The 15285-nt window shown below is 36.7% G+C and overlaps 1 protein-coding gene across 1 annotated transcript in view; it reads right to left on the bottom strand.

Moving 5' to 3' along the window:
- Positions 1-15072, bottom strand: part of LOC119542921 (vomeronasal type-2 receptor 26-like) — an 84110-nt gene extending 69038 nt beyond the window's left edge. The window contains 2 exon segments of the mRNA XM_037847504.1: positions 14077-14371; positions 14855-15072. Of these exon segments, the coding sequence (XP_037703432.1) occupies positions 14077-14371; positions 14855-15072 (513 nt within the window).
- Between the last annotated feature and the right edge of the window lie 213 nt (positions 15073-15285).

Raw genomic sequence — 15285 nt, 5'->3', positions numbered from 1 at the left:
CACATGGCAAGTAGGAGGCCAGGAGACAGTTCAGAGTGGGAATTCCAACCTCTTCCTTCAAGTGTCAACAAGTTCTGTCTGGGTAATGCCTAAATTTCAAATTAATGCCTGGGGATTAATAAAGAATGAATTCAAAAGGCCATACAAGTTAAAGGCTAAAAATTTGTTTGAACCATCAAACTTAAGACATGCAATTATTGAGTAAATTCAGTCAAACAATGGTCATTCCTATACATAGAAAAATCTGGCAAACACTTATTAGACTAAATGATTCAACCTTACTGAATCAATCCCCAGAGAATATTGTACCACATGACAGTTTAACTGAAAATTGATCCAGTCTGGCCAGCATCCCAGTGCTCTGAGAGGGTAGGGCCTGTCCACAGTGATTGCAGAGAATCGGGTCACCATCCAGGTGTTTGGAGAGGGTAGAGCCGTCACCCCAGTGTTTAGGGAGAATTTGGCCACTGTCAGGCTCTTGGAAGGTGTGGACCTGTTGCTCCATCAGGCTAAGAGGAAAAGCATCATGTGATAGATGACTCTCAGACCCAGAAATTTAATGGAGTATGTCCTACTGGGTTTCAGAATTGCTTGGAACCCATGACTTCTGTTTCCCTTCCAGTGTCTCCCTACAGGAATTGGAGTGTTTATCCTATTCATGTCCCTCCATTGTATATGAAAAGCAGATAACTTGCTCTCTAGGTTTCTTAGCTCCACAGATGAAGGGGGCTTTGCCCCAGGACAGACCACACCTGTGACAGCTTTTGATGAGACTTTGTACTAAGCCTTGTTTCTGAATTGACTTAAGGCTTCTAGGATGTTTTGATGAAATGAGTGCATTTTTCATGTAGAAAGTACATGTCTTTTTAGGGCCAGAGAGTAGAGTGTGGTGGTTTGAAGGTGTATCCACCCCAGAAAAATATGTTTTTAAATCTAACCCAGTCCTGAGGAAGTGAACCCATTATAATCAGGAACATTTGAGGAGGATACTTCGGTAAGTTATGAACTTAACTCTCAATCAGCATGAGTCTTAATCCTATTACTGGAGTCCTTTATGAGAAAATGACATTGAGACTTTGAGAGAGAGAGAAAGCCACAGGAGGCAAGAAGCTGAACCTGGAAGAGAAAAGAGAAACCATGAGACGAGTCCTTGTTCTTTTCATGTGACAAACAAAGGACTCCAGAATCACTGGCAGGCATCCACAGAATGTCACACTCTTAGGAGAGACAGCAGTGAGGATGCCTCAATTTTGCCATTTTTCAGGAGTCAAAACCATGAGCAAAGAAATTCCCATTGTTTAAGTTGAACCATTCCATGGTATTTGCCTGGGCAGCCTGAGATACTAAAATAGTAATTTAACATAATGTAGGTGGTATCATGTTTCATTAGTGAGGAGAGGTAGAAGACAAAGTGTTTGAAAAATCTGTCTATATTAGAAAGCAACTCTCTTTAAATAAGTGTGGGATCCTATGTCAGTAAGTCCAGTTTCTCTAGCTATGTGATGGACACCCTCAGTGATAAGGCTCCGTCTTTTCCCTGAGTTGCTCCATTTGTCTCCCTCAGGAATTTACCTAAGCTTTGAACTATGAGATTCACCAGAGCCCATGGAAGAGGACAGAATATTATTTTCATAGCTCAGAGATCAAATTTTTATATCATTTCCTCTATAAAAGTAGTTCAGTGAGGGAGAATCAGAGATCACTGATGTTTTCTACCACTAGAACCTATAATTCTGTAAACATTAATTTTTACTTACATATGAAGCAAATAAAAACCAGAGTAAGATGAAGAGAAAGGAAACACATTTTTGAGTGCCCATTATTATTTCTTTTAATCATTTTTATATCCTTGTCTGAACTGTTAATTTACTACATGTTGTTAGAGATATGAAAATTGTGATTCAACGAAACACTAATTGAACAAAATGAAATTCAGCATCGGCCTGGAGTGGTGCTAAATTTGAACATTTTTCTCTCTGAATGCAGAGCTTTTATGCACTATGAAGTGCTGTCTCCAACAATAATGGTACTCCTTCTTAAAAGAGTCATTATCATTGTTTTACTGAAATGCATTTATCTCATGCTACATCTTGAATTTTTGTTTTATTATTGGCTGTTTCATAGCAATGATGCAGTTTAAACATTAGTTGCTTTGCCTTTGGGAAGGGATTTTTCCAAGTAATTTTTTTTTCTTGAATTCCTATCTGATCTCAATAGAATCACATAGATTTGGGGAAGAAATATACAACCCAATAAGCCAGCACTGGAAGCCAAGATTGAAAATGTTTCCAAAACCACCATTGCTTTGCCTTTGGTGTTCAGGTAGGTGGGTATGAAAGAAATCCACACACTGCAGAAAACCACCATGCTGAATGTGATCACATTTGCTTCATTGAAAGTGTCTGGCAGCCATCTGGCCAGGAAAGCAATTGTCAAGCTCAGTAATGCCAGAAAGCCCAAGTAACCCAGAACACAGTAGAAGGCAGTAGTGAACCCCTCATTACACTGAAGGATGATTTGACCAAAGTCAGATTGTGTGTCTGTGTCGGGGAAAGGGGGACAGGTTCCCAGCCAGAATGCACAGATATAAACTTGTATGAGGGAGCCAGTATAGACTATAGCATTTGAGAATTGGGTCACCTTCCATACATGTAATGTGTTTCCTGGGTTGATGGCTTTGAAGGCCACAACTACAATGAAGGTCTTTGCTAAAACAGCAGAAACAGCCACAGAAAATATAACCCCAAAGAATGTTTGTCTCAGGATGCAGGTTACTGAGTTGGGCTGACCAATAAATGTCAAGGAGGAGAGGAAACAGAGCATAAGGCAACAAAGTGAAGGTAACTTCGATTTCAGTACTTTGATCTGATAATGGAAGTGTCTCGATAGTGAATAAATAGTCCTAAAATCAGAGCAGTGAGGAAAGAGAAAGTAAGGGCCGTAGAGACCAGAACAACTCCTAGGGAATCTTCATGAGACAAAAAATTTATAATTTTCGGGAGTCTTCGATCTCTCTGTTTATTTGGACATTTGTCTTAAGGACAATTGACACATTGATTCATATCTGAAAGGGATAGAGCTTGGTTTATCACATTCCATCAACCCATTCCCCTTATATGGGTAAAAAACAAATATATCTTGAACAGAAACATATGCAAATTGTGAATGCAATGTACCCAATTTCATACCTTGAACCAAAACATTTAAAAATTAAGACCTTCCTTCATGAGTTAGGAATCATCCATTATACATTTGAATCCATAAAAATACATAAAGGGGGAGTTGAATGGAACTCTGAAAGAGCCAAGAATTTAGAAAATGATGTTGAAGGAAAAACACACTGCATGAAAAGGGGCATTTGATAAGTTTATGAAAGGAAGAGGGAATATATTCTGAGGATTCTAGGCTTTACTTTTGGAAAGAATAGCAAATAAATGGTGCAAACATTTATGAGTTCTATGTTTCAGGAACTACGGTATGTGCTTCTTTTAAGTTATAATTTGATTTTGATAATTTTACAAGGGTTTTGCATTATTTTAGTGTTTACATTAAAGAAGAAAACTGAAAGGAAGAAAAGAAGACATTATATTTTTTAGAGGCAATTATTTTGAAGAACTTTCAAACTGAAAACAGTGAAATGTAAATTTGTTTCCGTTATGCTTTGAAGGAGATTCAAATATGGCTCATTTTTAATCAGAAAGATAACTATATATTCAATGTGGGCTTAAATGCTACAAAAATGTTACCAAAAATATTGAAGAAATACCGATAATTTTAATGAAGTTAATGCCTATTTTGAAAGAGTGATATGAAGTATATCTCTTTAGGAGCAACAACTTATGTACCATCATTTAAAAAATTACTAGTATAGGGTGTGAGTGCCATACATTCTCCATCTTGCTTTCTTACATATTCCTTCAGCATAAACATCAAGACACTGGGGTTTCCAACAAAAGAACACAGGAAATCTAACTTCTGGCAGGGGGAAGGTGGAGCAGGATTAGTAGACAGAGTATATCAATGGAAAGTGATAGATGCTTTAATAGGCACAGAAGAAATACAAGGAGCTAATGAAAAGGCTGTGTGCCATAATAACAAGTCTGACATTACATAAAAAGATGCATGGAGAGCTCTGGTTGGAGTGTAAATTGAGTAGTAATATCAGATTTGCATTTTTGAAAGAACATTCTAGCTTCATTGGAGTCCTTTGGATCTGAGACAGCGTGACTAGAGGAAGATATTTAAAGATGTTCTTTAAATGTAGGGAAGGTATTTTCTATTGCAAAAATAAAGAATGGAGAGTGAGGAAAAAGCAGTTACACATTATTTATAGTTGTCTGACTTGGGAACCTTAGTGAATGGACAGTGCAGCAAATCACTGATGAATCAATGATGAGGAAGAGCAGGGTAGGAGTGGACAAGAGGCACATTGGATTGGTAGAAAATGAGGTGCTGTGTTGTTGGTATTGGCTGCATCATCACAATTGAGATGCTTATAATTAGGTGGATCTCCGAACAAAAACGTAAGTGAAAATTTAGGAATCATTGATCTGTAGAAGGTAGTTGAAGTCCTGGAAATCAATCAGATATTATGAGCCTTTGAAGTTAATTCCCTAAACCTTATTCTTCTTTGAATCCCTCCAAAATGCTAGCAATATCTCTTAATCCAATAAAATTATAAGAGAATTGTAGTAGGTAGAATTATATACACAAAGCAAAAAACATCTTCTTAATATATGTCCATTCCTTTGGGTGTGAATCCATTGTAAAGAAGACCTTTAGAAGATGTTATTTTAAAGTATGGCCCAAAAGAATGAGGTTGGCCTTAATACTTAATTATTGGAAGCTTCAGATTACAAAGCCACATAGAGGAAGAAGCAGCTGGAAGTCAAGGGAACCTGGAGGTGAAAGAAAGGATATCCTGATGTCCATTGCCATGTGATGGGAAAGCCAAGGACCAAGGATAGCAGGCAGCCAGCTCCAGAATGCCACAGTCTTTGGGGAGATATCATCACCTTGCTCATGTCTTGATTTGAGCTTCTAGCCTCAAAATCATGAGCCGTAAATTCCCACTGTTCAAGCTAACCCATTGTATGTATTTGTTTTGCAGCTGTGAAACTAAAACAATTGGTAATAAAGCAAGTATTCTATTTTAATTGCCCCTGCTTCTGTCTCTCAATTAGCTCAAATCCAATTCAAGTTATTTGTTACTCTTCTTAACCCTCAACAACAACTGTGGTGGAAACAGAGATGTGCTATCTAGAATACACTTCAGGATAGCTTGTCAGTAGCCTCCAGCTGTCAGCTTTTCCAGATGTGTCTTAGCTGCAAAGAGTCACCTTCCTGGAGAGAACCCTCTTACCAGAGCAGCCCAGAGTAAATGGCTATTTCAGCCATTTTGACCCACCACAGGACAACTCTGATGGGCCATACATGTTTCAAAGGTCCTCCTGAAGTTGGCACAGGCTTTGTCAGAAATCCATCACTGCTTGTCTCCCCTCCACCCCTGTTCAGCAGACATGAATACCTACTAAATTTTCCAAATGCCAAACTTGGTCTCAGCATCTGCTTTCAAAGAACCCAACCTGTGAAATTCCCATAAAATCTGATTCTGTCCAATTCAGTTTCCATATTGCAACAAAGTTGTTTTTAATGTGAATCTTAGCAAGACCCTGTCTTTCTACTGCCAAGATCATCTGGCCCATGCCCACATCTCTAATATTGAAGAGAGCCATTCCCTAATTCCCTTCCATTGGGCCTATTAAAACTCACATTCTTTCAGTTTGCATTAAGCTTGTTTTCCTGACTCAAATTCTTGGTATATGTCTGTTCCTTTCCAGGAACTATTTTTACTGTGCTTTTCAGAATCTACCTCCATTTCATCACTGAGTCCTCAGCTTACATATCGACTACATAGAAATGTCTTCCTTGACCACCCTATCTAAATTAGGTATCCAATGTTAATTCTCTATCCTATGATGCCCTTTTTTTTTCTTTCTGGAACATATCAAAATTTACAAGTACATACAAATGTTTTTGTTGCATTCAATATTTACCTCCTTCAGACGACTAAATGCTGCATGAAGAAAGAAGCCATGGCCATGTCTCTTTTGACAGTTATGATAAGTAAGTAGGCATAAGATGTTAATACTCACTCTCCACTCACTTTTGTTAACCTAAGGAACTTTTTAATGGAGGAAAAACTGTATGGACAAGGAAACTAGAAGTGAGTTCAATCCATCCTTCAGATATATTTTCAGAAAATTCTGAAAAGAGTGTGCATTAAAAAAAGATTGGGAGTTTGACCAACTGTCCCAAAGTGACTTGTAAGCTGTGTAAGCTATATAAATATGAAAATTAGCCATAAGGCAGCTAGATAAAATTAACACCATCAGAGAAGATGGTAAAATGGGATGTTGTCCCAGAAGTGGTTAATGGAGGAAATTTCATTCTTATGAGAGTTTCTCAGAAGACAAAAATTGACAGACAGATTGGGAATCCTACAGAAGGGTTTCTCACATTTCCAAATCAGAGAGATAATGAATATGCTAGTGATATATTTGGGAGGAAAAGAAGCAAACACTTAAAATAATAAATAGAAAATACAAATAAGAGTACAAAGGTAAGTTCAAATGTGTCAGAAATCCAATTCTGTAAATCCATTTGTACTTTAAAACTACAAAATTTACAAAATCCACACCTAAAATATAATGACAAAAAACAGTGGGAAATAATGGTGAAGAAATTTTTATATTGAAATTCTCAGTCAGTATCATGCCGTCTTTGTGCCAAAGGACAGCAATTACTAATAAGAATTACAATCAAGAATAAATATATTATTAAAAGAGAAAGCTCAAAAGATCAGAAGAGACACAGCACCTAGAGCAGCTACTCAAAGAACTAAAGATGAACAATGAGACCATAGTACGGGATACAAAGGATATCAAGAAGACCCTAGAAGAGCATAAAGAAGACATTGCAAGACTAAATAAAAAAATGGATGATCTTATGGAAATTAAAGAAACTGTTGACCAAATTAAAAAGATTCTGGACACTCATAGTACAAGACTAGAGGAAGTTGAACAACGAATCAGTGACTTGGAAGATGACAGAATGGAAAATGAAAGCATAAAAGAAAGAATGGGGAAAAAAATTGAAAAAATCGAAATGGACCTCAGGGATATGATAGATGATATGAAACGTCTGAATATAAGACTCATTGGTGTCCCAGAAGGGGAAGAAAAGGGTAAAGGTCTAGGAAGAGTATTCAAAGAAATTGTTGGGGAAAACTTCCCAAATCTTCTAAACACCATAAATGCACAAATCATAAATGCTCAACGAACTCCAAATAGAATAAATCCAAATAAACCCACTCCGAGACATATTCTGATCACACTGTCAAACACAGAAGAGAAGGAGCAAGTTCTGAAAGCAGCAAGAGAAAAGCAATTCACCACATACAAAGGAAACAGCATAAGACTAAGTAGTGACTACTCAGCAGCCACCATGGAGGCAAGAAGGCAGTGGCACGATATATTTAAAATTCTGAGTGAGAAAAATTTCCAGCCAAGAATACTTTATCCAGCAAAGCTCTCCTTCAAATTTGAGGGAGAGCTTAAATTTTTCACAGACAAACAAATGCTGAGAGAATTTGCTAACAAGAGACCTGCCCTACTGGAGATACTAAAGGGAGCCCTACAGACAGAGAAACAAAGAAAGGACAGAGAGACTTGGAGAAAGGTTCAGTACTAAAGAGATTCAGTATGGGTACAATGCAGGATATTAATAGACAGAGGGGAAAAATATGACAAACATAAACCAAAGGACAAGATGGCTGATTCAAGAAATGCCTTCACGGTTATAACGTTGAATGTAAATGGATTAAACTCCCCAATTAAAAGATATAGATTCGCAGAATGGATCAAAAAAAATGAACCATCAATATGTTGCATACAAGAGACTCATCTTAGACACAGGGACACAAAGAAACTGAAAGTGAAAGGATGGAAAAAAATATTTCATGCAAGCTACAGCCAAAAGAAAGCAGGTGTAGCAATATTAATCTCAGATAAAATAGACTTCAAATGCAGGGATGTTTTGAGAGACAAAGAAGGCCACTACATACTAATAAAAGGGGCAATTCAACAAGAAGAAATAACAATCGTAAATGTCTATGCACCCAATCAAGGTGCCACAAAATACATGAGAGAAACACTGGCAAAACTAAAGGAATCAATTGATGTTTCCACAATAATTGTGGAAGACTTCAACACATCACTCTCTCCTATAGATAGATCAACCAGACAGAAGACCAATAAGGAAATTGAAAACCTAAACAATCTGATAAATGAATTAGATTTAACAGACATATACAGGACATTACATCCCAAATCACCAGGATACACATACGTTTCTAGTGCTCACGGAACTTTCTCCAGAATAGATCATATGCTGGGACATAAAACAAGCCTCAATAAATTTAAAAAGATTGAAATTATTCAAAGCACATTCTCTGACCACAATGGAATACAATTAGAAGTCAATAACCATCAGAGACTTAGAAAATTCACAAATACCTGGAGGTTAAACAACACACTCCTAAACAATCAGTGGGTTAAAGAAGAAATAGCAAGAGAAATTGCTAAATATATAGAGACGAATGAAAATGAGAACACAACATACCAAAACCTATGGGATGCAGCAAAAGCAGTGCTAAGGGGGAAATTTATAGCACTAAACGCATATATTAAAAAGGAAGAAAGAGCCAAAATCAAAGAACTAATGGATCAACTGAACAAGCTAGAAAATGAACAGCAAACCAATCCTAAACCAAGTAGAAGAAAAGAAATAACAAGGATTAAAGCAGAAATAAATGACATAGAGAACAAAAAAACAATAGAGAGGATAAATATCACCAAAAGTTGGTTCTTTGAGAAGATCAACAAGATTGACAAGCCCCTAGCTAGAATGACAAAATCAAAAAGAGAGAAGACCCATATAAGCAAAATAATGAATGAAAAAGGTGACATAACTGCAGATCCTGAAGAAATTAAAAAAATTATAAGAGGATATTATGAACAACTGTATGGCAACAAACTGGATAATGTAGAAGAAATGGACAATTTCCTGGAAACATATGAACAACCTAGACTGACCAGAGAAGAAATAGAAGACCTCAACCAACCCATCACAAGCAAAGAGATCCAATCAGTCATCAAAAATCTTCCCACAAATAAATGCCCAGGGCCAGATGGCTTCACAGGGGAATTCTACCAAACTTTCCAGAAAGAACTGACACCAATCTTACTCAAACTCTTTCAAAACATTGAAGAAAATGGAACACTACCTAACTCATTTTATGAAGCTAACATCAATCTAATACCAAAACCAGGCAAAGATGCTACAAAAAAGGAAAACTACCGGCCAATCTCCCTAATGAATATAGATGCAAAAATCCTCAACAAAATACTTGCAAATCGAATCCAAAGACACATTAAAAAAATCATACACCATGACCAAGTGGGGTTCATTCCAGGCATGCAAGGATGGTTCAACATAAGAAAATCAATCAATGTATTACAACACATTAACAAGTCAAAAGGGAAAAATCTATTGATCATCTCAATAGATGCTGAAAAAGCATTTGACAAAATCCAACATCCCTTTTTGATAAAAACACTTCAAAAGGTAGGAATTGAAGGAAACTTCCTCAACATGATAAAGAGCATATATGAAAAACCCACAGCCAGCATAGTACTCAACAGTGAGAGACTGAAAGCCTTCCCTCTAAGATCAGGAACAAGACAAGGATGCCCGCTATCACCACTGTTATTCAACATTGTGCTGGAAGTGCTAGCCAGGGCAATCCGGCAAGACAAAGAAATAAGAGGCATCCAAATTGGAAAAGAAGAAGTAAAACTGTCATTGTTTGCAGATGATATGATCTTATATCTAGAAAACCCTGAGAAATCGACGATACAGCTACTAGAGCTAATAAACAAATTTAGCAAAGTAGCGGGATACAAGATTAATGCACATAAGTCAGTAATGTTTCTATATGCTAGAAATGAACAAACTGAAGAGACACTCAAGAAAAAGATACCATTTTCAATAGCAACTAAAAAAATCAAGTACCTAGGAATAAACTTAACCAAAGATGTAAAAGACCTTTACAAAGAAAACTACATAACTCTACTAAAAGAAATAGAAGGGGACCTTAAAAGATGGAAAAATATTCCATGTTCATGGATAGGAAGACTAAATGTCATTAAGATGTCAATTCTACCCAAACTCATCTACAGATTCAATGCAATCCCAATCAAAATTCCAACAACCTACTTTGCAGACTTGGAAAAGCTAGTTATCAAATTTATTTGGAAAGGGAAGATGCCTCGAATTGCTAAAGACACTCTAAAAAAGAAAAACGAAGTGGGAGGACTTACACTCCCTGACTTTGAAGCTTATTATAAAGCCACAGTTGCCAAAACAGCATGGTACTGGCACAAAGATAGACATATAGATCAATGGAATCGAATTGAGAATTCAGAGATAGACCCTCAGATCTATGGCTGACTGATCTTTGATAAGGCCCCCAAAGTCACTGAACTGAGTCATAATGGTCTTTTCAACAAATGGGGCTGGGAGAGTTGGATATCCATATCCAAAAGAATGAAAGAGGACCCCTACCTCACCCCCTACACAAAAATTAACTCAAAATGGACCAAAGATCTCAATATAAAAGAAAGTACCATAAAACTCCTAGAAGAGAATGTAGGAAAACATCTTCAAGACCTTGTATTAGGCGGCCACTTCCTAGACTTTACACCCAAAGCACAAGCAACAAAAGAGAAAATAGATAAATGGGAACTCCTCAAGCTTAGAAGTTTCTGCACCTCAAAGGAATTTCTCAAAAAGGTAAAGAGGCAGCCAACTCAATGGGAAAAAATTTTTGGAAACCATGTATCTGACAAAAGACTGATATCTTGCATATATAAAGAAATCCTACAACTCAGTGACAATAGTACAGACCGCCCAATTATAAAATGGGCAAAAGATATGAAAAGACAGTTCTCTGAAGAGGAAATACAAATGGCCAAGAAACACATGAAAAAATGTTCAGCTTCACTAGCTATTAGAGAGATGCAAATTAAGACCACAATGAGATACCATCTAACACCGGTTAGAATGGCTGCCATTAAACAAACAGGAAACTACAAATGCTGGAGGGGATGTGGAGAAATTGGAACTCTTATTCATTGTTGGTGGGACTGTATACTGGTTCAGCCACTCTGGAAGTCAGTCTGGCAGTTCCTTAGAAAACAAGATATAGAGTTACCATTCGATCCAGCGATTGCACTTTTCGGTATATACCCAGAAGATCAGAAAGCAGTGACACGAACAGATATCTGCACGCCAATGTTCATAGCAGCATTATTCACAATTGCCAAGAGATGGAAACAACCCAAATGTCCTTCAACAGATGAGTGGATAAATAAAATGTGGTATATACACACGATGAAGACATAATGCTGAGCGAAATAAGCCAGGCACAAAAAGAGAAATATTATATGCTACCACTAATGTGAACTTTGAAAAATGTAAAACAAATGGTTTATAATGTAGAATGTAGGGGAACTAGCAATTGAGAGCAATTAAGGAAGGGGGAACAATAATCCAAGAAGAACAGATAAGCTATTTAACGTTCTGGGGATGCCCAGCAATGACTATGGTCTGTTAATTTCTGATGGATATAGTAGGAACAAGTTCACAGAAATGTTGCTATATTAGGTAACTTTCTTGGGGTAAAGTAGGAACATGTTGGAAGTTAAGCAGTTATCTTAGGTTAGTTGTCTTTTTCTTACTCCCTTGTTATGGTCTCTTTGAAATGTTCTTTTATTGTATGTTTGTTTTCTTTTTAACTTTTTTTCATACAGTTGATTTAAAAAAGAAGGGAAAGTTAAAAAAAAAAAAAGAAAAATAAGGAAAAAAAAAGATGTAGTGCCCCCTTGCGGAGCCTGTGGAGAATGCAGGGGTATTCGCCTACCCCACCTCCATGGTTGCTAACATGACAACAGACATAGGGGACTGGTGGTTTGATGGGTTGAGCCCTCTACCATAAGTTTTACCCTTGGGAAGACGGTTGCTGAAAAGGAGAGGCTAGGCCTCCCTATATTTGTGCCTAAGAGTCTCCTCCTGAATGCCTCTTTGTTGCTCAGATGTGGCCCTCCCTCTCTGGCTAAGCCAACTTGAAAGGTGAAATCACTGCCCTCCCCTCTACGTGGGATCAGACACCCAGGGGAGTGAATCTCCCTGGCAACGTGGAATATGACTCCCGGGGAGGAATGTAGACCCGGCATCGTGGGACGGAGAACATCTTCTTGACCAAAAGGGGAATGTGAAAGGAAATGAAATAAGCTTCAGTGGCAGAGAGATTCCAAAAGGAGCCGAGAGGTCACTCTGGTGGGCACTCTTACGCACACTTTAGACAACCCTTTTTAGGTTCTAAAGAATTGAGGTAGCTGGTGATGGATACCTGAAACTATCAAACTACAACCCAGAACCCATGAATCTCGAAGACAGTTGTATAAAAATGTAGCTTATGAGGGGTGACAAGGGGATTGGGAAAGCCATAAGGACCACACTCCACTTCGTCTAGTTTATGGATGGATGAGTAGAAAAATAGGGGAAGGAAACAAACAGACAAAGGTACCCAGTGTTCTTTTTTACTTCAATTGCTCTTTTTCACTCTAATTATTATTCTTGTTATTTTTGTGTGTGTGCTAATGAAGGTGTCAGGGATTGATTTAGGTGATGAATGTACAACTATGTAATGGTACTGTAAACAATCGAAAGTACGATTTGTTTTGTATGACTGCGTGGTATGTGAATATATCTCAATAAAATGAATATTAAAAAAAAAAAAAAAGAGAGAAAAGAGGGAGAGGCTCTCAAACCAGCCACGGTGCTGAGTGACTCTGATTTAATGTGCCAATCACTCTGATTTAATGCTAGAAACTCAACAGCCCTAGCAGGACAGCAATAGGCAAAGTTGCTGTGTAGCTACTTGCTCTTTTGTCTTATGATCTTTCTCATTTATTTTAAATTTATTTTATCTTGCTCTGTTGTTTGCAATTTTACAAGCAACCTTAAATCCTTTTGCAACAAGGCTGGGTATAAATAAATAAAGCAGAGAAATAAAAAAAAAAAAAAAAAGATTACAATACATAAAAGAAGAAATAAGTGTGACTCATAAACATAAGGAAATTCAAAATAAATAGAAAAAAACATTAATAAATGAAACCAATTGGCATATATTTATCCATAGCTACCCCCCTACTGGTAAGGAGGAAGTAAACAGTTTCCCATGCAATACCGACTGTTTTCGGAGAAAGTGATACACTTCTAAATGGCAATTTTGCAATTCCAGATTAAACCTTACAAACATGAAAACATTTGATGTGGAAATGCCACTACTAGGAAAACATATGAAGGAAACTATCATGGATAAGCAGAAAGAGTTTTTAACACAATATGAAGTGACATGATCTTTATAATGGGGGAACTAAAAACAACCTAAATGTCTAACTACAAGAAATCAGTAAAATACTTTTGCATAAAGAATATTGTGTTGCCTTGAAGATGGTTTTAAACCAGAATACCTGATCATGAATGGAAAATATTCATAATAAATCATACAGTAAAAGAGTATAAAACATTTTATGAATAAAATCCTCATTTCATCAATATATTGATGGTGATCTACAATAATATGTAAAGAAAGAGTGAATGCGAACACCAATAAATATTAACAGTCATTCTCCCTGACTGGTAAGATTATACATTATCATTATCTTTATCTTGGTGTTCTCTCCATTTTAAATTTTTCAAAAAGGAAATTTTATTACACAAAGACAATTCTTACATTATCAATAAGTTATATTCAAGAGGAAAAAGCATAATTAAACAACATTTCTAAGAAATCACATACCTTCTCAATAAGCATAAAGACAATTTTGTGTGGCACTCATTATTATGTTTTTAAGTTTAACTTTAGAGCCAAAATTCTTTACTTACCTGAGGGACACTGTAGAGACTGAGGATTCTGGAACTCTGGGTTGATATTCCTGCTGAAACTTCTCCTATTACACCCATCAGTTTGTCTCCCTTCACAGCCCTGCAATTACAATTAGGAACCGAAGGACTCTCTCCTGAAAGCAAAGACATAGAACCCTCTATGGCTTTCATCTCAGTAAAGTCAACATTGAAGAGCCAGAATACCAGAGACATATTGAATAATATAGTAGGATCCTTGTTGATTTGTTCAACAGGAAAAACCATGGCCAGGAGATGCTGGTAATGCTTCGTATAAACCCTAGAATGAAAACAAGAAAGGACAGGTTTTGTCTGTTTTTTTCTTAATTTCTTAAAAGCATAAGGTTTATGCAAAGAAAACACATGATAATCTAAGAAAAAGGAGAAATTAGGAATATGCCCTATGTTGTATAATGTTGGGAAATTTGGTGCCTGGAATATCATATTGGGCCAGTTTTGGTTTTTCAATGTACAGCTTAAGTGTGAGAAAGTAATGCAAGGGAATCAAGGAAACTGAAAAATGACACCTTGAAATTCAAAGTATCAAGTATTCCTGACCTAGAGAACAGGATATATTTCAGGAAAATATTCTATAAAAATATTTTGTCATACTCAACATATGTAAATGAAAAAAAAATCTCAATACAATACCCTAAATTCCTTTTACAATGAAAAATAATACCAACTGTGGGTTTTGTTTAAATGTTGTTTTCATATTTTCTTTCTTTTATGTTGAAAATGGCTTAGCTGAAGTCACACTTACGCAAGATCCTGACGGAATCTACTGAACTTATGTTTAAAGCCAAATTTGCTTCTCTTGTCACCATCAGACACTTTCAAAGAAAAGAGCCCACCAATAATGAAGTCCCCATCTTGATAGTAGCCTGGATAAGCATATGTATTTAGTGAATGCATAGGATTGTGTTCCTGGGATACAGAGAAGAGAACAAACAGCAGAGAAAAAACAGCAGGTAATTTCATATTAATATTAAGGTAATTGATGAAATCTCAGAAATACATTATATTAGGAATTTTTGCCATAAAAGGAACAGTTCTTAAAGTACTTGCTCAGACTGGGCTCAGAACAAGTGACTCTACAATTAACGTGGGGCAGGTTCATAAAGCATTAAATTAGCGTTGCTGCAAAAGCACTAGTAGGTAACCGTTCCTTTGCTTACAGGCAGGTGGTTGCTC

Source organism: Choloepus didactylus, chromosome 8, assembly GCF_015220235.1.
Source record: "Choloepus didactylus isolate mChoDid1 chromosome 8, mChoDid1.pri, whole genome shotgun sequence".
Lineage (NCBI taxonomy): Eukaryota > Metazoa > Chordata > Mammalia > Pilosa > Megalonychidae > Choloepus > Choloepus didactylus.
The sequence above is the reverse complement of the archived record's forward strand: the minus strand, read 5'-3'. Positions and strand labels throughout refer to the sequence as shown.